The sequence below is a fragment of the Daphnia magna genome, linkage group LG4, assembly GCF_020631705.1.
Source record: "Daphnia magna isolate NIES linkage group LG4, ASM2063170v1.1, whole genome shotgun sequence".
NCBI classification, from domain to species: domain Eukaryota; kingdom Metazoa; phylum Arthropoda; class Branchiopoda; order Diplostraca; family Daphniidae; genus Daphnia; species Daphnia magna.
The window spans coordinates 12808846-12832070 of NC_059185.1; the positions used below are offsets into that span (position 1 = coordinate 12808846).

General features: G+C 41.7%; 2 protein-coding genes, 6 long non-coding RNA genes and 1 pseudogene across 8 annotated transcripts; 5 read left to right on the forward strand and 4 right to left on the reverse strand.

The window, feature by feature from the left end:
* Positions 1 to 1235: 1235 nt before the first annotated feature.
* LOC123471130 lies at positions 1236 to 1858 on the reverse strand. The gene is made up of 3 exons (XR_006645125.1): positions 1773 to 1858; positions 1527 to 1668; positions 1236 to 1460 (listed from the first exon to the last, which is right to left on the reverse strand). It is a non-coding gene; the product is annotated as an uncharacterized LOC123471130 (long non-coding RNA).
* A 522-nt stretch (positions 1859 to 2380) lies between these two features.
* LOC123471332 lies at positions 2381 to 2876 on the forward strand. The gene is made up of 3 exons (XR_006645805.1): positions 2381 to 2425; positions 2501 to 2588; positions 2809 to 2876. It is a non-coding gene; the product is annotated as an uncharacterized LOC123471332 (long non-coding RNA).
* Positions 2877 to 3059: 183 nt separating this feature from the next.
* LOC123471431 lies at positions 3060 to 3420 on the forward strand. The gene is made up of 3 exons (XR_006645894.1): positions 3060 to 3149; positions 3216 to 3303; positions 3374 to 3420. It is a non-coding gene; the product is annotated as an uncharacterized LOC123471431 (long non-coding RNA).
* Positions 3421 to 7694: 4274 nt separating this feature from the next.
* Positions 7695 to 8361, forward strand: LOC123471216. The gene is made up of 4 exons (XR_006645395.1): positions 7695 to 7808; positions 7871 to 8002; positions 8066 to 8174; positions 8241 to 8361. It is a non-coding gene; the product is annotated as an uncharacterized LOC123471216 (long non-coding RNA).
* A 1375-nt stretch (positions 8362 to 9736) lies between these two features.
* Positions 9737 to 11430, forward strand: LOC123471439 (annotated as a pseudogene).
* Positions 11318 to 13403, reverse strand: LOC123471441 (ethanolamine-phosphate cytidylyltransferase-like). Its single transcript, XM_045172771.1, has 6 exons — positions 13042 to 13403; positions 12826 to 12963; positions 12586 to 12765; positions 12266 to 12491; positions 11993 to 12193; positions 11318 to 11906 (listed from the first exon to the last, which is right to left on the reverse strand). The coding sequence occupies exons 1-6, from the start codon at positions 13083 to 13085 to the stop codon at positions 11592 to 11594; spliced, it is 1104 nt and encodes a 367-aa protein (XP_045028706.1). The 5' UTR covers positions 13086 to 13403; the 3' UTR covers positions 11318 to 11591.
* Positions 13307 to 19618, reverse strand: LOC123471440 (cerebellar degeneration-related protein 2-like). The gene is given in 6 exon segments (XM_045172770.1): positions 13307 to 13810; positions 13812 to 13986; positions 13988 to 14620; positions 16338 to 16486; positions 17593 to 17705; positions 19068 to 19618. Coding segments are annotated over 6 exon segments (1242 nt in total). The 5' UTR covers positions 19195 to 19618; the 3' UTR covers positions 13307 to 13765.
* A 1014-nt stretch (positions 19619 to 20632) lies between these two features.
* LOC123471442 lies at positions 20633 to 22301 on the forward strand. The gene is made up of 2 exons (XR_006645902.1): positions 20633 to 21819; positions 21885 to 22301. It is a non-coding gene; the product is annotated as an uncharacterized LOC123471442 (long non-coding RNA).
* LOC123471443 lies at positions 22107 to 23105 on the reverse strand. Its single transcript, XR_006645903.1, has 2 exons — positions 22868 to 23105; positions 22107 to 22803 (listed from the first exon to the last, which is right to left on the reverse strand). It is a non-coding gene; the product is annotated as an uncharacterized LOC123471443 (long non-coding RNA).
* Between the last annotated feature and the right edge of the window lie 120 nt (positions 23106 to 23225).

The following is a 23225-nucleotide window of genomic DNA, read 5'->3' on the forward strand; positions in this document are numbered from 1 at the left end:
GTGTAACTATAATTAAATATTTACATCAACCATTTTTAGAATTTCTTGCCGGGACAGCTGCAAATAACTCCAAACTTTGGAGTCAAAATGGGCAAAACAAGGCAAAAGAAGAAAAAAGCTCAGAACTGTCAGAAGTACAATGCACCTTGTCTTTTCTCTATCTAAATTAAGACGTATCTGATAAAATATATTAGGTATGATTGCGCTGCTAAAGCTCCGGCTTACTGACGGCTAAGCCGGAGACCGGGTCTTTAGATAAATCTCTCGTTTTCATGAAATGTCAGTATTTCAAGTGACGTTTGCAGTGAATAGCTTTTATTACATGATCTATCCAGAATGTTAGCTTTTATTTCGTACAGTTACTAAACTCTTATAAGGTCACAAGGGAAGGGACACCTAATCGAATTTGATTTACCCAAATGTTTCATTTGTATGACAGTTGATGGGTTTGGGCCTCACCTGTTCTTATCACCTCAGGTGATTGTCTTCCCCTTATCCCATCAGCCACGTGTTTGCCATTTTGCATATTTTTTTGTTTTATTTCGACAGTTCGAGAACTTGAATCATTTTTGGGGTGAAGAATTCATCATGACATCGAAAGGATAGGGGTCACCAAGAATCATAATGGCCGTTTTTCTTTTGTTTTTCATCACCCCACCTCTCTACCAGTCTACCTGCAAGGAGTAACTGTTGAGATCGGATTAAATGACATCAGAACTTTGACTGTCCAAGTCATTTCTATCTGCGTCTCCAGTGAGAATGTGCACGGCAAATTTTCTACTGTCGTTATCATCGAGATGTTGCTGGGCTCATCGTGTCGGTTGTCCCAATTCAACAAAAAGCGGATAGCAAAGGTAAACGTTACAAATTCAAAGTAGGCCTAGATTGGGTAGAAGATTATCTATCTTACCAATTAATTTAAGTTCGCCGGTTAATTATTTTGAATGTGTGTTTTGTTTCCAAGGTGTAGTGATGTCACATGAGAAAGTTGTACTGCCATCTGGTTCAATGTTACTGATATCGGATTGCTGTGCAATACGGAAGAAAAAAGGAAACCAAATTCGAATTGACGTTTTTTGTGTAATTTGATTTTTACTCCAACAAATTCAGTGTCATGCCACAGTACAGGAATGATTTGGGACATTTTTTCCAAATTCTTGTTTCAGATTCAACATGTCCGATAGCCTGTAAGGTAGAGCTGAAGCAACTGGAATCTAGTAAACGTGAAGGCAGGAGCAACTGGGAGTTCGTAGACGTGGACGGGAGCAACGGGCAAGTGTTAACCGCTGGCCTGGAATCCATTTTTGTCGGCAGTCCAGGGCAGCATGATTTTCTCACCTTCGGGAGAGATCGAGAAATAAGATCCTCGGTTGGTGTTACTTCCGTAAGAGTCGGAACTGGTGGCCTGGTACTTCTGGTTCTGGGATTCTTCAAGGGCAGTATAATTCGATTCAGTGTAACTACAATTGAATTTAGTTTTTAAAATCGATATTTGCATTCTAATCCAGCTGTGTAAAACTACATACTTCCACCTGATGCTGCCATCGGGCGTGATGGTGATTAGGGGCGCGGTGTAAGAGGAGGAACGTAGTCGAATGGAGCTGCGGGAGAAGCGTAGTCAAATGGAGCTGCGGAAGCAGCAACGACCAAGAGGGCAGCGACAACAAACTTTAAAGGACAAGTAAATTTTAATATTTTTTAGATTCAATTGACCATTTCGGTTTCGATTCTTAAATTTGCAAGGCAATGTAAGATTTGAAATGTTAACTTACCAGTTTCATGTTGGACTCGGTTGATTGGATTGAACAACTGATACTTTTTCATCGTGAATCTCTGAGCTTTTATACTCCGGAAGTAGTTGCAGTGAATGGATATAGCTAAACTTGAATTGAGATATGGAATTGGGCAATTCTATGTTTGCCAAATTTTGGTCATGCTGTGATGGCGGGGTTTTTTAGCTTTTTGCCGCTTTTTTGCTGTCCGATAAAAAGTTCTTTATTTTCGTCCAATCTTGTTTGCTTTCAAGTACGATAGCATATAGTCAATTTTAGGTGTTCAATTGGCAATATGCAAAGCCGGCTTGTGTACGGTGTAGTTTTCGCTGTGCTCGGAATCATTGATAGCATCTTTTGTATCTTCGTTTGGTCAGGTTGATTAGCATTGAATTTAGATTTGCACACAAATTTGGTTATTTGCTTGCTGGCAATCCAGTTGGTATCAAGAATTTGTTTAAAAAGCGGGTGTGGCAGTTCTATCGTACCCGTACTACCACTAAGCAGTGGTAGTTTGCTTATTCTTCAAGGCGAATCAGCAGATGGTTGTTATTCACGAAACAATCCGCGGGCGACTTTCGTGATTCAAGGTGAATGCTAAATGGTCGGGGATTGGAGCGACAAGGTCAGATGTTCTTCCACTTTAATTTAAGGTAAACGCCCACCCATCCGTCAACAGGATGATTGGCGAGTGTCACACAAAGTCAAAACTGTTTTTGTAATTGCAGGAAATATGACGTTTGGCTTTACCTTTTTGAATTCCCAATGCGTTGCATCAACTGGTATTTTTAACTCTTCTCTACTAATAAACAGAAGGTAATTTTAACATTTTTGATTTAAAGTGGACCAACATAAGCGCTGCGCAGTTGTCTTCCACAGCAGCACACGAACCTCATTCGTAAAAGGGTTTTCCGAGTAGTACATCGACGGGAAAAGCCAAGAAACTATTGGCTCACATAAGAAGAAAATTGCTTACGTTTGCACTACGTGGAGCATCTTGCACAGTTTTTAAAGTCCGCTTAAATTTTTCTTCTAGTCCGTGGCATTTAAGGAACAACTTCGATAAAAGTGAGACGTATTACCGACCAGATCATCTTCATACATATCGTTTTCTAAACGAATTTCGTCATGTATACGGTAATTCGTAATTTCCAAGAATTCATTTCTTAAATAATTAAAATTGCGATGTATGTTCATCGTTTCTAAGGTCCTAGTAGTTGCAGTCATCTGCACGGTCCCGGGGTCTTTGCAGCTCCCCGTATGATTGGTGAGATGAAAGGGCCGAGGAGTTACAAGAGAAACAACTGACGGTAACAAGGAAAGGGCGATTTCTTATCGACAGTTGCAACAGCTGCTAATGCAGCGAAGCTCGTTGCGGTACCGTTTATTCATTTCGTTTATTCCAGTGTAGGACTAATGAGAAAATGCTAAATTTTGGGACAGCAATACGGATGTCCGATCGTTAGACTGGCACACACCCAATGCAACAACGAACAAAATCCAGGTGGATACAACCAGAAACTAATTGATGGTACATAATTTGTTTTCTTTAAATTGTGAGATTATGTTAATTCTATAACAAAGTAAACAACGATACAAAGCCACTTGGGAACATGTTACCAAAGACATCGATCAAGGTGATGGAGCTAAGTGGTTACGAAAGTTAACTCGGGTAAGGAAGCAATTCAATCTTTTTAAAACACGGGATGTTGACAAATGAAATCGTTTCTTTAAACAAACAGGAATATGGATGCCCAGCCGTGAACTTTGTTACAAAGCTGTGCGTTCTCGCCTAAGGATCGTTTTCTTCCATTTCGTTGCTTCCAGCTGATTTGGTATTCACGAATTATATAACGATGTTTGTAAGGCAGCACGTTGCTGGTATACAAGACAAACTTAATATTATGTAATTTCAACCCTCTCCGTGTGCGTTTTGACATCTGTCCGATATTAGCACTTGAGAATAATTGATCATATGCAAAACTTCCCACATGACAGGAGCCTTTTTTTAGGCTTATGCCACAAGGGAAATCTTGTCACACAAAAAAGAAAGTGGAAAGATAACGGTCGTCGTTGTGATGACTGACCAATAGCCTAAAGCAACTCGATTCCTAAGAAACGGTTCATTTCTTTGTCTCTCTTCTAACGGTAAAAGAGGATCGCTACTGTATGTACCATCTTCATTTAGTTCCGTCTCAAAACTGGGAAATGCTTGGTCGATTCTCGTCTTCCTGAAACTCAAAAAATGGCTTTACAAACTGTGCAGAAATTAATTTTCCAAGCGGCTAGTGAAGGATCGGTGGATCTGTTGAACGACGTCATCCAACAGCACGGGCCTTTATCCAAAGTGATTGCAAGTCTCACTGGATGCAACGATGAAGGGGACACTCCTTTTACACGTAGCCATCCGAAATGGGCACCATCAAACGGTTGAATTTCTTTTAGCTAAAATACAGGAATGCATCGTGAGTAGCATCAACGTAATCAATTGCAAAACGAGTTCTCCGTTTTTGTGGCAAGGAAAACCATCGACTCAAATGGCACATTGTCTCGGTCTTTGTGAGCAAGTGCCCGTCATGTACATCATGGAACATTTGATCGGAACGATCATGCCTAATTACTTGTGTTGGTTGGATTTCGTGTTGAACTGCGTCATTAAAAGCACAGTCAGTCGGTCGGAGAAGATTGTTGCTCTGGAACTGTTAGGATCTGCTTTCATCTTTTACATTCTCAACACCCACCAGATAGAACGGGCTGTCGTCAAGGATTGCACTGCTGGCACGAAGCCATGATTCTGCGCCATTCCACTAGAGACGATGTCATCCCAAAATCCCTTGTGATTCTTCTGAAATTGCTCGCAATGCTTACGGAGATGCTGTTGAATTGATGACTGTCCAACAACTGGAACAATTGATGGAAGAGGAATGTTCAATTCGAAGATTCTTGAAAGACTGGGAAGCCATTTGCATGGAACCACTACGAATTCAAGCTTTGCTCGTTCTCGAACGAATTTTCAAACAAAATCAACGTCATAGTCCCAATTCGTTTCATCTCAAATTTTTGCTCGATTACGTATACGAATGCGAAGCTCGTAAACAGTTTACCAAAGTGATCAACATCTGCTTACTGATTTTGGAAGAGTGCAGCGATTTGAAACAAACGTCGTCTCCTAAATGTATCGATATTTTCATCCAAACTTTTATCATCGTATTCGATTGTTTGATGCAACCGAGCACGTCACCCAACGTGGCCAAAGAAAGGTTTTCAAACACCAATTTCCTGCTCATCGTCAAATTGAGTTCTACGATCTTAAAGAACCTGTCAACAGGACCGGACTTGTCCATCGTCGATCCGAAATTGGAAAAGTACGGCATTTTAAAGAAATTCGTCAAGTTAATCGCCGTTTGGTTGTCTTGGCTGAACGAGGAAGAACAACGACAACTCGAAGAATACCCTACACGAATTCATTCGTCTCGGTGCACCTGATGGCTATTCGAGTCCACTTCATTACGCCATTTGGGTCTTTGTTTCGCACGGAGTGGTCATCAGTTTGAACGCGGTCAAACTCATCCAGCTGTTCCTCAGACTCGGAGCCAATCCCAACACGTTCGATCAGAACGGCAAGACTCCGATGCATTGCCTGGCCAATCATTGGTGCTGGATCATTTACCTGGATCTGTACTTGACCGTGTTCCAGTCATTGGTGGATGCTGGTGGTCGACTGGACAAAGCCACGCCCGAAGGAGAAACAGTGATGAGCATTTTGAAAGAGCAGCGGATTAAATTGTCGCCTCACATTAATCGATTCGATCCCTATCTGGAATCGATGATGAACACTGTTCTACCTTTCTCCTTGTCCGACCTTTGCGCCCAGGTGATACGCCATCGTCAAGTTGCGTACGAGCATCAACTCCCGTGCAGTTTGCAATCGTTTGTTCGGCGTGACTACACTGTTCATCGCAAACACTTTTGATTTCGACATGTAAAATCATCTCTCGTTTTTGTCGATTGAAATAAAAATTGGTGTAATATAAGCAGCGAGAGAACGTGACACGACATTTATTAGTGTATTCGAGCAGACATTGTTGGAATGAAGTTTAAACTTTGGACGTGCCTGCTGATTGCGATTCGAGTCTTGTACGGCACGTGACGACGTCGCTATGAAATGATTTTTTGAATAATTTGTTTTTTGTTTAAAGCAAACACAATAAAATCGAACAAAAGATTTTTAATTTGTTACCAAGTTTTGGTCGGCGAGGATTCGTCCGCTGTTTCTATCGCTTCGGTCTGTATCTCCTGACTGGACTTCGCCTCCTTAAGGCCAGCTGCTGTTTTCTTAGCTGCTTGGACTATTTTGCCCCCATCAGCGCCCGTAAGGCCGTCGGCTGTCGCATCAACGGTCGCATCTATCCACGCATTCAAATTGGCTGGATCTTCAACAATTTTACAAATGCCTTGAATCTTTCCTCCATTAGAGGGGATGATTGACCCTAGATCCCATTCGGCACCGGCTGTTGCGCCCAACAGGACGGCCAAAGGAACACCGGCCAGATAGAATCCAGCCGCACCTGCGAACAGCACAGCCGTCGTGCGATTGGCTTCTGAAATCGTTTGATCTGCTGCTTCTCCATCACCGAACAGACGTTGAATGACACCTTTAAGATGACCGATGACTGGAATGTTATTCAAACACCCAACGAAATGTGCGCCATTTCCATTTGTTGTTGTGATTCTTGACCACTTGAGTCGTTCCCGCAGTTTGAAAGGGGTGTCCCCCCTTTTTATTTTATTTTGATGTACTGGCACTAATTGAAAATGAATTTAATTTACCTTTTATAGAGTGGAATTGTAAAGACAACTGTGTAGAGTGGCGTTCACCAACAGACTGAACTTGTTGACGGTCGCAATTGAAAAAAGGAACCGAACAGTTTGGCGGGATGTCGTATCAACGTGTCCTGCGAAAGTAAAAGACAAAAACAAATGAAGAAGAAGAAGGGCATACGGTATAACATATGTTTCCAAGGTCTTCCACGTCTTTAGTCGATCCTTCTTGACCAGATAGACCCAAAATACTGAGAATATGTTCCAAGGGCAATGTAAAGGTCTTTCTTACTGGTCGAGAGCTCGAGACTAGTTTTACATTTTCTCTTCACAATTTTGGACGGCTGAAAACGCTTCAAGAATTAACGGTAGAGCAGTTAGACGTGGCATTATTAAACCGTTATTACCACCACAGTGAGACATTCAATTGGAGTTCATTCGTCTAATCTCGTGCGCTATTCACATGTCATTTTACAACTGATATAGCCTATATCTATAAGCCAATTAAGTTTTATGATACCCGACCGAAATCAGCCACACACGATTTTCTTTAAGGATTCTTTTTTCTTTCACAAGGATTCCGACACCCTTCCACTTATCTTTTCGTTGGCAATTGGGGCTGTGTTACACGTGGAGAATAGCGATAACAACAACGAGAACGACTGGAGTTAATGCACGGACCCAGTTACTGTGTGTCGGCCGTTTACGTAGTAGGAACCTGTTCTTAATTCGCATTCCATTCATAAGATTTTGTTTGACAATTTCAAATAACCCATCCGAAAATAAGAATGGAGAATAAACTTACTTTCTTGTTATTAGCTCATCTCGTGTTATTAACGGTGCCCGTTGGTGGTGAGCAGTGCCAGAATCAGCTGATAGATTGTGATATTATCAACAGACTAGCAGAGCAGAGAACAAAAGAAATGCCAAATCTGAGCACCGATTTTGAAAATGGATCACCCAACGAATGGAAGGACGAATCGAAAACGGCCGTTCACTGGAACATTGAGGATTACAACTCACCGTGGGAAGTGGATAATCTACCATTTAAACCTTCGATCGGTAACAGGTATTTACGAGTTGATCGCAAGTCGACTTTCGGAGGTGGCCATTTTACGAAGCCCAACATTTTCCTTCTCGGATGAAGAGAAATACAACTTGCTTACATTTGATTTTTGGCTTCGATCAACATGGTCCAAATTCACTAACTTAGAGGTACGAATGCAGTAATATTTTTAGTACGTAAAATTAGAGTTTCAATATGTCGAAAATTGCAGTTGTTTGTGAATGAAAATGGAAACGAGAAGCAACTGTTAAGTCTGTCGGACTACTCGTTCATCACCAATCGAAATTGGATTACAATTTCAGTTGCACCTCTTCACGACGTGTCACCGGGGTCTGTAATTTCGGTAACAAAGTTTAACATGCTCTTCTTTGAGAAATCTTTTCACAATCAAAATCGACTCGTCCAGTTTGTTTTCTACGCCTATTGTGGTACGAATGTCGAAGACGCAGTGGCCATCGATAATATACGGTGGACATTATTCAACGAAAGAACTTCGGTGACGTCAGCAGATCCAAGTAACAAACGTTGAAAATAGTGATTATAATTTCCGTCGATAATAATTTCGTTGGATGGATTCATAGTTACCTCTACGTCTGACACGCAATCCGACAACCCATTCGACGACCTCGACCTCGACCTCGACCTCGACCTCGACCTCTGGTGATGCAATGTCTCCTGCCGACTCGACAACGACTAAAAATGCAAAAGCCAGCTAATTACTAAAAAAGGGATGAATAAATATAATGATTATCTCTTAAATGAAAGTTTTTAATTGTTTATGTAATTAGAAATAAAAAGACAGGGAAATTCGTGGAACCGAGCATAAAGTTAGTTTTAATCGTTTCACTGGTTTCACATTATTTTCTATTCATGTATTTGCATATTTTTCTTGCTTTTGGTTTTCCTTCCCCTGCCTCTCCCTTTGAAACGACCTGAAAATCACTGTCCTTGAACCTATTTGCAGTACGTTGGACATGCAAACTCATTACCCGACGAATATTATACAAACATTTTGCTTCTAGTTTCTACCCCCACCTTTGCTTTTCTAAAGTCTTGCCTGTCTTTTTTTTCTTCTGTTTCTTACCCTTCCTATTTCTGATGGGATACCAACTTAATGGAAAAAAAACAAAAGGAAAAAACAAGAAACAAAAAAACAAGCTGTATGAATTATGCAAAATTTTGTCTAATCCCACAAAACATATCCCTTGAGACTGGTGAATGTTGAGATGGGACTGCATTTCTTTATGCAATGCATAATAACAGGAATAGACTTATTTTGACAACCTTTTGGATTCAATACACAACTTCATCGTTTCCAAAAGGAAAAAGGAAAATGTCATTTTCAAGCATGGTCTCGTATTAAACGTATACATTCTTGCCGGAAGCTGGATGCGAATCTGAAAGGGTATAAAGATTCCATCAACAGATGGCGTTTTGTTTACGATTTGAGTTGTGGGTTTTATGCGTTTGACTCGTTAAAATCAATTCCTCGATTTTTTGTTTTTGTTTGTTCCCTTATTTTTATTAAAATGTCCATTTGAATAGCATAATGAGCTCAGAAGAACAGAGCCTCCATCATCTAAGTAATAATTTCCCCGGGCAGCTGTCTGAGTGCCGGCTCTGCTGCCGGTCCAACGAGACGTGTATCGATTTATCTGCTGTTGCAGATGTTATTCCTCTCAGTTATATCCAGAAAAACACATAGGAATTAAGTTGAAATTCAATACCCCTAATTTTATTTGTAAACAGTGCACACAGCAGATCCTTGATTGGCAAAAATTTGTTAGGTCCTGCACAGAAGCTCAGTCAGTTGCCAAAGATCGGGTGAGGTTGCAGTACAATAAACTGAGAAAATGTTAACTCATAGTTTCTTTTTATTCCCTAGACAAAATTACATCAAAGAGGCTACTGAACAAGCAAATGAAAGACCACACCTACTTGCTGATGAAACAATACAAAATAACATGACAGGAGAGAAGGATTCATCTCAGGAGAATGGCCTGTCGACAATTCCAGATAAGAGATCCCGTTTACGCTAGAATACCTGGAGCAAAAGATAGGCAGAGTGCTCAAATCAGAAGAAATTGATCAGTTGAAAAATGTATAGACAAAGGTGACGACAGAGGCATATTTTCCTTCCTGTTTGGAAGTGGAAACAACCAAACGTGGCCTTGTCAGCTGTGTGATGAGATAATTAAAGGGACCATGAAACAAGTTGCCAAACACTACGCACAAGAACACCAAGCCAGCCCATTGTACCCGTGTCAGCTGTGCGGTAAAGTCATCAAGTCTAGCCATACTTACAAAAGACACCGCACCGCCCATCTGTCAGAGTACAAATGCCCGTCTTGCGACAAAGTCTTTCAGGACCGTTCCAAACTTTTTGGCTCATAAAGTGGCTCATTCCGACAACAGACCTCACGTTTGCGGCGAATGCGGAAAACAGTACAAGTTGGCCTCGCATCTCAAGTCTCACATGTCCCGTTCACATTTACCCGAATCCGACCGGTTAGCCTTCACCTGCGAAATCTGCGGGAAACGCTTCTCTGCCAAGGGCAATCTAACCACGCATGTTCAAACCACCCATTCGGATTCCAAACCTTACGTAAATCACTGCGTGTCTTGCCTGTCGTCATTAAGTTTTAATTACGTATATTTTCTTCCAGGTTTGCGATCTTTGCGGCAAAGGTGTCAAGACCAAGACAAGCTCTCCAGTTTCACCTCAATTCGCACAATGGTGTCAAGCAATTTAGCTGTGGAATATGTTTCATGTCTTTCACGTCGCGGTCCAGCATGGCGTCGCACACCCGCCGACACGTAAATTACGCGTAAATCTCTTTTCATTTATCTCAACCCGACTTATGAAATTGACATCAATTAGACGGGGAGAAACCGTACCCTTGCAAACAATGCAATAAAACCTTTACTTCCAGTTCGGCAAGGAGTAGCCACAGGCAACACGTTCACGCGACTTCCCGCCAGCACGTTTGTCCACACTGCAGCAAATCTTTCAAAGTCTTACGAGACTTGAAAGTTCATTTGTCGATTCACGTGAGTTGACTCTTTCAAAAACTGTTGTTGTTTTAATCCCCCTTTGAAATGATTTGCAATGAAATAGACGGGGGAGAAGCCTTACGTCTGTGACACTTGCGGCAAAGCCTTCCGAGTCGCAGCCAATTTTTACGCTCACCGTAAGACGCACCGCAAAGCTGTCGAGAAAATATCGCTGGATGCAGCCGTGGCTGAGATCGGCCAATTCATTGAGGAACAGCAGCAACAAGAAGAGCAGCAGCAGCCGGCCGAAGAGGTGGAACAAATTCACACGCTACAAATGGCACAGCCGAGATTGAACGACGCCCTGAGTCAAGCCATTCAAGAACATTTGACTCAATCGTGTCTCGTGGTTGGCGGAGATTTCAGCAACGATCCGTCTGCAAGTGCTTCCATGCTTAATCCATATTCAGCTGGGATAGGGACCACCTCTGACGGTCTGGATTATGCAACCATTCATCCAGACGAACAATCATCCACGCCGGGCTATTTAAAGTCCATCCTCATGGGTCAATTTGACGACAAGGATTAGCTTAACGTTGATTGCAATTTTTCATTTGTTTTCTTTTGGCTGTTATCGGAACTAATAGTTTTTAAAAATATCTAATTTGTTTACATTGAAATAAGTTGTATTACATTTAGTAGGCTACTTGAATAATTTCAGTGTTATTAAACTGAAGTTGCTGACTAATCAAAATCGAAATGAATTCTAAGAACAAAGTTTGGGGAATAAGTTTTGAGATAAATTGGCCTCTAAAGTCAGGTGGGTATATGTTGATTGTGATGACTGCGTTATGTTTTTAAAATGGAAAATTCAAGAACGGCGGGACAAGAGGCAACACATTCTTTTCTTTCTAAGCTCGCTGGATCGACACAAACCGTCACTTCTCTTGGTCCTCAGTAGTCATGGCTTTCCACAGATTCGCCTCTTTGGCCTCTTTCTTCTTATTGCGTTCGACGAACGACAATCGATTGGAGATGATGCGTTGAACGAGCAACTCGGTCGTCATCGTACTGCCCGAATCGATCACCATAAACTTGTTGCGCCGTTTGGGTTCCTCGTAAGGGTCACCATCTTCGCCGTCGACGTCGGTAGCGACTGGTGTGGCGCCATGAACAACAAGGTCCACCTTGAAATGGTCCATCATGTCCTTCGACACCGAATAAGGTGCGCCAATGACTACTTCCGAAACGTACTATTCGTGTCACACATTTCCGGTAAAGAATAATTTTTTTTTAACTTTAAAAAACAAAAGAACAATGGGAGTTTTGTTGAAATTACCCGACAGGCTAAGACGGAAAGGACTCTTTCATGGAGGTTCATAATGGGGTAATTGGCTCCTTTATACTGGTTGACAACTGGGTCGGTGTGCAAGCCAACAATCAGATAGTCACCCTGAGCTCTGGCCTTTTCTAGGAAATCAAGATGTCCGACGTGGAACAGATCGAAAGCGCCGGCCACGTAAACGATTTTATCACCTGGCTGAAAATAGAATCAATTTTTTTTTTTTACACTTTTGATTTGTAAAAAAAAAATGAATTCCATTAAACTTACTTTAGGCTCTTTACCCTCACTAAACTGAATGATTTTTTGGGTGGTTGGAAGGAATTGGGACACACCCGTCCATGGTGACCTAGCCGCCGAATCTTCGCTCATTGATTCGGTGCGAGAACGTTCGACTTTGTACTCGCTGTCACCTCGTTGCTGATGCCCTCGCGTCATTAGCAACATGCGGCCAACTAGGTCCGTCGTCGAAACACCCTGGGTTCGCTGACATTCCCTATGAACAAACGAGAACAAATAAAAAAAAAAAAAAACTTTTCAAATGCAGTCGAGCGGCAAAACTGAAAGGCAATAAATGAAATTTCAAATACTTGTAACGTCCGGCTGCTTTCACTATGTGATACGTATCCACACCGTCTGCTGTCGTCGTGATATCATCGCCGTGAACGCAGAATTGACAGTCATACTTATCAAGAGTCTCCAGTGTGGTGACATATGGTGCTCCTTCAATGACCTCATCAACCCACTTGATTCCTCTAACCATCTTGTATCTGAGAGCCATGAGAGATAATGGTAAACAGTGCTTAAATATGGAAGATGCCTTGACATACCTTTCCTCTTCAGTGAAAACAGGAGGTCCTTTATGTTTGGTAATCTCCTCATCATTATGGACGCCAACAACCAAGTAATCACCCATGGCCTTGGCCTGTCGTAATGAATTGGCGTGTCCAAAATGAACCATGTCGTAGCTGCAAAAGAATCACCATAAATGGATGAATTAAGTTAGACGTGGTACTCTCAGCATGAATGGCCAAATAGGGAATTACCATCCGTCACACCACACCCTCACTTGCTGCTTGTTGCCATTCATCTTCGATTATTGGCTACAGGAAGTTAACTAATTGGATTCAGATTTTCTTCTTTTGACTGCAGAGGAAGTCTAATCTAATCTCATTAAGTCCAAAGGTGATGGCAGCTGACAACAGACATGTAAAAAAAAACGCTACGGCTGCTGTTTAAAACGTGGATCTTACGTCCTTAAATAAACTAAAGAATGGGAAAGCGCTTTTTTCTTTTCCAAAGGTTTTCCCGTCAGTACAATACTCTGTGTAATGAATAGAGAGGTTCCGTTACACACACAATCACTTGAAAATGTTATAAGAAAAAAAAAAAACGATAAGTACGCTAACACAGCAGACAGACAAGGACATTTAGTATCTAAAATAAAAATAATAAGAAATTGGCGAATGGTCGGGCTTGTTACAGTGGCTCCAAGTCCTTGAAAAAGACACGCGCACGAAAAATAAAAAGAGAAGGGGATTTTCAAACTAAATTGGAGTGAAAATGAAAAAAAAAAACAAAAAATAAGGCACTGGAATGTTGGAAAACTGGGACCGTTACAATTTACTGGACAAATGTGAAAAAATGGCACAAAAATAAATTTAAAAAACTATTTAAATGTTTTCTTTCTTCGACACAACAATTTTGCTTTTGCTATTAAATTTTTAATTGATACTGTACCCCTAATTTCCAATGCAGAAATGTTAATATTTAAAGATTTTGTTGTATGACGGCAAAGATTTCACGGAAGAGACCTCCTGATATCCGCCCAATCGGCGGATGACGTTGTCGTTGCAATTGTTTTCGCTGGGAGATCGATCATCAACGGATCGGTTTGAGTGGCTTTGGCGACAGACGATCGCTGATTGTCTTCCGAGAATCCGGACGAAGACGAATCCGAGCAGAGCTCCTCATCTTCGCTGCACAATTTTGCGGATCATGCCGGAGCCGACGAGCGAAACGGATCCGCTGTTGTCCCACGCGTCCCGCCATTGAGCCGAGCTGAAATCCGTGCTGGACGAAATGAGAAGCTCTTCGCTGAGCGACAGGCTGACCGGAGCCAACGAAGCCGGATCACATCCGATGGATGCACTGCTGCTAAGATGGCCGCTACTAGCCATGACGGATTGCTGTTGATGGAGTCGCTGATTCTCCTGCTGCAAGCCAATGACTTCCGCCTCCAATTGCATCCGCTTTCTCTTCTCCTCCATCCAGTCGGTTTCCATCAAATGGAGACGTTCCTCCACTTCGGCCAGATCATCCACCAGCCGGCAGACGGTCATCGTGTCCTCCATTTGAACCTTGCGGCTGTTGTTGGTCATGGTGGAACATTGGAGAGAGTGGAACGGATTCTGCTGGTGGACGGAGGCGGAAGCGATGGCCGTCGATGGCAACTCCTCCGCATCGTCGTCGTCTTGTTCTTCCATGAGCAGCAGTTGTTGCTGTTGTCTCTGTTGCAGCAATCGCAGTTGGCATCGCGATTGAGATTCAGCCGCCCTTGACGCGTCCAGCAGCCGTTGCAATTCGTCTCCTCTCTCTTCGGCCGCCTCCATGTTCGTCTTCAAACTAATTGAGAACAAAAAGGAAATGGAGAAAATGAATTGCCGCCAATAGAAATTCGATTTTCCCTTTCTTTCTTTCTTATTTTTTTGTGAATCAATTGCGGAGATGACCGCCAGCCACCAAAGTGTTCACTCCACCCACCCAAAACCCAAAACAAAAAAATTTTGATTTTCAATTTCGAAAAAAAAAAAAGGGAAAACTTTTATGAATAGGTAACATAAAATCAAACAAAAAAATAAAGTGGGAGGAACTGATTAATGTGATTTTCTTAAATACAAGAGAAGCTGAACGTAATGCGCACGACTGCGCAATTAGGCGATCGGGCATGGCACGAACTGGGGGGGGAAAAAAAATGTCGCCACAAATCTTTTTCTCCGTCTGTCTGCGTAGAAAAAGAGCATTTCCCTCTGAAATTGTGAATGACCTATTAACAATCACGCAGAGTTGCAGTCGTGTCGTTCAAAATCGAGCTCGCCAGACTCGTCCACATCCCTCGTCCGACCGACCGCATCCAACCACAACTTGCACGTATAGACACGTTATAACGAGAGCGGCTATCAGAACATAACAAAACACGCATGTGAGATACGACAAGACTTTTCTTTTTCTTTCATAGCTGAACGAACGTATGTAGATAAGACACACATCACGCTCGGGATGATTTCGTGAAAGTGGTGCGACCTCCTTCGACCGGCGCAAACGCAACGATCTTGACACAGTCTTTTCGCGACGAAGAGAACACACAAAAACAAGTCCAGACATTAATTTTTGTGGTTCAAGTAGATTTCAAATGAAAAAATAAAATGCGGTCAGTTCGGCGACCGCTCTTTTTTTAGGCGTTTCACGCTGTTCGTCGTAGTCCAGCGACAACGTGAAACGGCTATCATCCACGTAAATAACAAGAAAGAATGCGACCTTGGCGAGTCGAAACCATGTAAGCAAACCCATAAAAACAAAATAAATGGATCACAACAACTGGACTATTAAAAAAAAAGAAAAGGTAACAAGAAAAAATAATAATAAAAGATAATTCAAATGTTTTGTTTGTAAATGGCTGGTCGTAATGTTCATCTCGACGTCGTTACGAAGGTCATTGGCTGTTAACCGGTTATTTAACCTTTTGCGTGTTCCTTTCGTTTTGAAAAAAACCATTCCCATCAAATCCGTCGAAAGGAATTTCAAAGAAAAGGTCAGACCTAAACTGCGCCCTTCTTTTCTACTTTGACAGCGGAGGGGGAGAAGCGATGATGAATAGGGTACAATAATAATTCCCAGGGTTGCATGTCTACGGGATTCGTGCGATTGAAAAACGGTGAACTTTTCTGAACGGGATTTTCGTTTGTCTTTCTTTACATGAACGGATGTGTCGTACTGCACAACTTCTGTCGCTACAGGGGTTATTACTATTGTTATTCTCTTCGAATTTGTTTTTGTGTTCGGTGTGTGCGTGGGAGTTGGTGAGAGCTCAGTGACATCAAGCCTCGATGAATTGCCAACCGTAACGGATTCTGACACTCAATTTTTCTAGTCTGCAAAAGAAACAGACAAACAAACGGGAATGATGGCCTTTTGTTTTTCTTTAATAAAATGAAGACATCACTTATGAGTATCAAACATTGAGTTATATATAAAGGCTAATTGAATTGGCCTACCTTCCAATATAAAAAATAGCCCTTCAAATCCGATAGAGAAATAGAAAATAGAAATGACAAATATTTACGTAATATGTCGCTGTCGTTCGGCTTCGATCTGATGACGGAGACGAAGTTTGGCCCGTTCGCACTCGGCGACCGAGGCTTCCAGCTGCTCGCACAGTCTCAGACGCGATTCGGTGGCCTGGCGTAACAGTCGATTCTGCTTGCTCAAGTACTGTGTCCATCCAAACAGCACCGAGTCAGCCAAACATAACACAAATACATCACACAACACACGTCAAAGAAAGAAAGAAATGAATCATTTGTCTCTCTCTCATCTCCTTTTGGTTGGTTTGTTCCAAAAGACTTTCACGGGACGTTCTAAACACCACCACCACCAAAAAGCCAATTGCATAACATAACAGTTGATTCCCCTCTTCGTTCAATGCATGGCAGTTGACACCTCGTTTTGAGCGACATGTCGTGCGTTGAGATTGCCATGAGTGCAAGAGAGAATTCTACGCATTCCCGCTACTATAATCAAATAGAATAAATTCATTGCAACGACACACGCAAACAAAAATGAAAGGTGACGGTTCCTTATGTTTCTATTCCCAGATAGGGCAACCCAACCCAACCTGTTCTGTTTGTGTGTGTGTGCGGCGATAATCAAGTCGCCTTTTTTTTTTTTTTTTCATTATTCTAACGGGGGATGGATAGAGACGGTTTGTTTCTGTAGAGAAACAGCGGCTGGTTGGCCCCGTGAAAACGCTTTGTGTGTGTTCTTGTTCCGTTAAGTCGAACCCCCCCCCCCCCATTTTTTAAAGAAAAATTGTATACAAGGAACTGCACGATTTAAATTTTTAAATGACAACATTTCAGGGACGGGATATTTTTGTTTGTTTTTGTTTTTCCCGCGAAAGAACTTCCGCCATCGTGATGAATGGCCGACATTTTTTTATAGTCGCAGCTCGTTTCCTGTCTGGCTCATTTGAATAGTTTATACATTCGTTTCTTTGGAATAGGGGACTATAAAAAAAAACAAAAACAAAAAAACATTTTGGCGCCATCGTTAAATGCAGAAACAGATGGAAAGAATAAAAAAAAAAAAAAAAAGAAATTTCGTTTACGAGAGGGGCGTGAAGAATGGCAACGGCCCAAACGAACGGAACTGACGCAAGTTCACGCGAGCGGGAAAGAGACAAATTAAAGTCGGCCAAAATGAGGAGTGCAAAGAAACGGGTTTTCATCGTTCAAGTTAAGTCAGAGCCGAAAAAAAAAAAAAAAACGAATGCCAAACTTCAAATTTCAAAGTAAAATATAATACAGAAGAGACAGTACCTGCATTTCTTGCGTTTGGTCGTCGATGACGGCCTGCTGCTGCCGGACAGTTGATTCCAGTTGGCGGTTGCGCTCCAGTAGCGTCCGTCCGAGTTCAGCTGCCGCTTCCACATCTTTTTTTTTGTTTTTTTCATTCCGAAAGAAATGACAATTTTCATGAGCTAATTGATTCAAATGAATTGATTCGCACAATTCGAAATGAGGCGAAAGGAAAATGAAGAACCTTGGGGGCCTTTAAGACATTCGATTTCGACGGAATAATCCCAATACTCCATTGAATTGTGACCCGAATCGTAATACAAACGATCTGGTAGATGTTGACTGGCGTTTGATTTATGAAGCTCATCACGCGACATTGAAAAAAAACAAGCGAAATTCGCCGAACGGAACGGATCACGACGGACACGCACTAAAAATCGATTCAATTACGTCAATCCGCAAGATTTTAATTTTGGAACAAAACAAAAAACCGAAACACCGGAGAGAGATAATGAAACTGTTGCGCTAATTCAACTGCGGGTTGAAACACACACACATACACACGCAACAAAAAAAATTAAAATAAACAAAATTAAATGGAAGGCACACGGACGGCCGCGCTCGATGAACATCAAGTCAATGCCACAACTGGCGATCCTCTCAACCGAGTTGCTACGTTTTCTCTCCACTACGCTTCTACACACACACACACAGCCGGTGTGTGTGTGTGTGTGTGTGTGTCTACTACGTTTTTTTTTAGGGGGGTTTCTTTTGAAGGGGAAAATGCTACAAGCGGTGGCGCCACCAAACAGCTCTTTTAAATTTTTGGGCTTGTTTTTAGGAACCATAAAATGCGCTAATAAACATTTTCACGGATGCCATCGATGGTGGTCCGTGAAAGAAAAAACGTTTTCTGAATCATGGCTTTTGTTTTCTATTGGAAAACGGGGGCCATTTTCATAGTAGGTCCAAATGAATAGAGTCATCTTCAAACATTTGATCGAAATCAAAAGGAGAACAAGTCATCGTGACTGAGGATTTTCCTTCATGCTAATCTACCGCTGCCCCCCTTTTCCTTTTTTAAATCCCAAGGAGACATTTTTTTTTAGTGTGTGTGAATCGTTTCATCTTCTCAAGAAAGAAAGAAAAAAAAAAAAAGAATTTCGGGTTTGTTTTTCTGCTGAAGTGAAAGTTCTACTTTTTGTATCGTTCGAGGCTTTTCACGTCACGATTGCCTGATCATTCCTTCGTTTCTTTCTTTCTAACTTCAAACAACCCAATTCTCCATCATCTTCTTCATTTTAAAACGAAGCCCTCAATTAAAAAACAAAAACAAAAACGAGATAACATTTCTACAAGTGTCGAGCGGAAGTTGATCATTTCCGACCGGGCCAGCCAAATAAATCAGAAAACAAAAAATAAAAAATTCTTTAAAAAAAACCAAAAAAACAAAAAGAGTTGGAATGATGTAGTAGATAGTAGTATAGGAGTAGTACCTTGAGCAATCCAACACCAGTTCCACTCGTTGAGGAATTCTTCATGACTCAGTTTGGTCCTGTTGCTCTCGGCTACGCTGACGGCGGCGGTCAAACTGGCGCTCGTTGCGGCTAAATTGAACGCCATCCACACAGAAGAGGCGCGCACACAACCTACTCTTCTTCCAACAACAGCAACACGCAGACACACACACACACACACGCACGCACAGAAGTAAAAGTCAAAGTAATTATATCAACCGAAAGCGAACGCCTTCGCCGAACGAAACGTTTCCAATTTCAAGGACGTCCCAACGAATCGTCTAGCGCATCTTTGAACGTTCCGAACGCAATTGTCATGGCGCCGCCAGGTGTGTGTGCCACACGCGTCCAGCGGTTCGTGACGCCCGGGCCCAAGAAATAAAAGAGACGTGTGCAATTCGACCAAAGACTGGCAGACGACTGGACAGGCAAAGACGAGATGGGGATCGTGTGGCGTGAGGCCAAGATGGCCGTTGGGTTTGAAACGTGCGCCGACCTTGTTGATGATAAACCGAAGAAAGAAAAAAAGGAAAGAAAAAAAAAAGGAAAAAAAAGGTGTGTGACCTTTCACCTGTTTTTCATGTTTTTTTTTGTTTTTTTTTAACAACTGGTTGGCCCTAACGGATGGAACAATAGGCGAGGCCGTGCCGGGCGTCGGTCGGGACCCGACAACAAACAACGAAAACTACATGATTCTTCCATTATAATTGATCATTTGTTTCAAGTACAAACACACGCAGCACAAACGACACTGGCCCTTATCAAATAATCAACTGTTTTTTTTTTTCTGTTTCTTTCACGATTTATACGATCGTGTGCAACGTATGGGATTGCGTCAACGGTTATTCGATGGTTCGTTCGTTCGAATTCTTTCAATGGCAACGCTGCCTTTTTTTTTCCTTATTAGCGATTTGTCAACTGAATTTGCACACACACACAACTGAGACGTTACTTAAGAAACACACACACAACACAAAGAAACCCAGTAACACGCAACGACGACACAGCCGGCCGGGTGTAACACCCCCCTCTCAACACACAACAGCTGAGTGAAAGTGTTTCACGCGTTCGTTTTTTTTTTTTTATGTAAAGAAGAAGGAGAATTCGATACACCGAAACCGAACAATTGACAAACACCCAACTGTATGTAGGCGACGAGTATATAGCCAACAATGGGTTTGTTTTTTAGCGCTTCACACTTTCATTTCGGCGTGCAGAAAACAAACAAACATTTGAAAACTTGAAAACCGAAGAAGAACAATGACGTCACAGCTGCACGGCGACACCACAAGCCAAACCCCCCCCAAAAAAGGGGAAACGTTCTTTCGTTCGGACGTCCAATCAGCCCATCAGACGGACAACGACTGACGTCTCTACACAGATCGCGAGAGTCGCCGTTCTTTTTCGTGATTCTGTTGCAGCCGAGAGGGTGTGGCAACTACACAGCCGAAAGGAGATCTTTCTCACACACACTTGGCCTGAAAGGAACGGAGCTGAACCACACGCTTAGACAGTTTTGTATGTTCTGAACGATCGGAACGAGAAGAAGAAAAAATACAAAAATTAAAATAAAACAAGTCTTGTATGTATACCCCGCCTTTTCATTCCGATAGCAACGCCCACCCCCCTTTTTCTCTTTTCTTGTTTCGAATGGAGAGAAAAAGGATAGCCAAGGCCATTGTTTGGCATCACGTTCAGGTCATAGCTCTCTTTTTTTTTTTCCCCGATTTGCTCAAGCGTTTGATATAGGCTGCAAGACTACACGACATCTCTGCATTTGTTTTTGTTTTTTGGTTTGTTCTCAGGTGGCGACATCACCACACGGCGTGAAAATGAGTATCACCTTTTCGTGTTTCGTCTTCATCGCCGCATGACTCGATTTGCGCTCTGTTTCCCTTGTTACAAGTTCCCTTTTTTGTTGAAATCCTCAAATGCAAATGAGCTAAATTTGTCCCGAGGCTACATCCGTTTGTGTGTGCGTTTGTACTGTAATATTTCCTGATTTCATCCGAAAGTTTGAATAGCCCTGGATGGATCTAGTCGACCGGTCAGATGCTGTGCGAAATCACGACCGTATATACAAGAGAAGTTGGGGGGGGAAACGAAAGGCAACGACTTCACGTCTTACCATGATTGCGCAACGCAAACTTTCATTTCGTGAAGCGGCGGAATTGCGGCGATTAGACGAAGAGAAAGAAAAGAAAAAAACAAATCTAAATAATCCAGAGGAAAGGCTTGGATGTAATTATAGCATATTTTTCTTTTTCTAAATCGAACCGAAAACAAAAGAAAGTTATTCAAGATTTGTTCTTTTCTCCCCCCTTTATTCTTTTGTTTTGGTTTTTTTTTTTTTCTTTAAGAGAAGAGAGGGGGAGGTTTGTTCACCTGGAAATTCCTGAAATTCTGGGCCACCTAAAAAAATAAAAAAAACAGAACCTGATGTTGACATCCAGAGTTCATCCGCAATTTCTTCTATTTTTTTGTTGAATTTTTTTTACGGTTTGACAAGTTTCGCACTCGAGTCATTGATTGCTGTTAACACAGTGCCCTGATTATGCGAGCGATGTGTAGACACCGGGTCGCATTTTACTATACCTGTAATTGATTGACGAAACGCTTCTATTACAGCCCTCGCCGCTGATTAGCACGGCACACGAATCATTCGGGAAAGAAAGGGTTATACGGTTGGCAGCACCGAAAGATTGTCTATTCATTGAACGAACTGTTGAGAGTAATCACAAAAGAAGTTGAAAGAGAGACGCCCTAATTGCTAAGATTATATATCCTTCTCTCTAGATTGTTGTGACGTAGACTGACCTGTAGCGAAGAATGAAAAAGGATCTAGACGAACAGAAATGGATCTGAGAGATTTCATTCTTTTTGCGCGTGACTGATGCCATTTGCGACTGTGTTAGGATTCATTAACCTCGTCAACCCCCTCCTTCAATGTTTTTAGTTGGTACTACATTTACAGCAGTTTCTCTTCTGACTTCACTCTTGGAGGATTTTTATTTTTTAATTTGATGGTTTTGAAATTATCGTGAAAGGCAACGCTCGTAAAAGAAGAAAAACTAATTGAAAAATAGGCACTCAACTTTCAATTGATGATCTGCGTGATTCTCTTTTTTTGTCGTTGAATAAATTATACGACCCGTTTATTTAGATTTGCGAAGCGTGAGACACGGAAGAATAAAAAAGAACATACCGCCAGTACTTCCCGTGTATTCGAATTTTTTTGTTGTTGTTGTTTCCCGAACGCTATGCAGTTCTTTTTGTGTGTGTGTGTGCAAAAGAAAGAAAAATGTGCACGCTTTCACCGTGCGTGCCGTTATTAGACGCTGAGAACTGCAGTCATGCAGATTTCTTTTTTGAATCGCTAAGACACGATGATGAGATGAACTTGACAGATATCACATGACCTATACCAGTGGATATAAAAAATAATAATTCTCTATTTTATGTTCTTCCAGACCAGATTTTCATGCTGGTATATGGATTGTGATGGGCATTAACAATTATTAGGATAACAATGAAAAGAAAACAGTTATCAGTTGCTCTCCGTTAGCAGCAATTTAATTATCATGTGTTGGCGATTGAATAGCGATTGCATCAACTTGTTTGAACTAGAACCAGTTGTGTTGCAGGAACCAAGGGCGAACGAACAGTGTCGGGAGGTTATCTGTGCCATCAAATTCATGTTCTGGAGTTATTCGAACTGGAAGTTAATTAAAAAATCTCGTAAAGATGCAAATCTATAAACAGGAAGAAAATGTGTTTACCATGTTCCCAAGCTGTTGCGTCTTCATTTGAAAGTAGAAGGTTCGCTACGCCATCTATAATTACGTTGTAATACTATGATAAAGCAGAAGGCACTTGAATCAAATCAAATATGTCGTACAGGGAAATTCCCTATATATTTTTATTTATTTTTTTTTTTTTTTACTCTAAACAAAAACAAACAAACAAACATATTTTTTTAACTTTGAAACTCACGCAGAGATAGTCACGCTACCTATCTCTGCGTGATTATTTACCGTGAAACGAACATTTTCCCGCGCATTTATCTAACAGCCATTGTTTAGCTATGAAAAAAAAGACTGCAACTAAGAACTAACCATAACCATAGCCCACTGAATG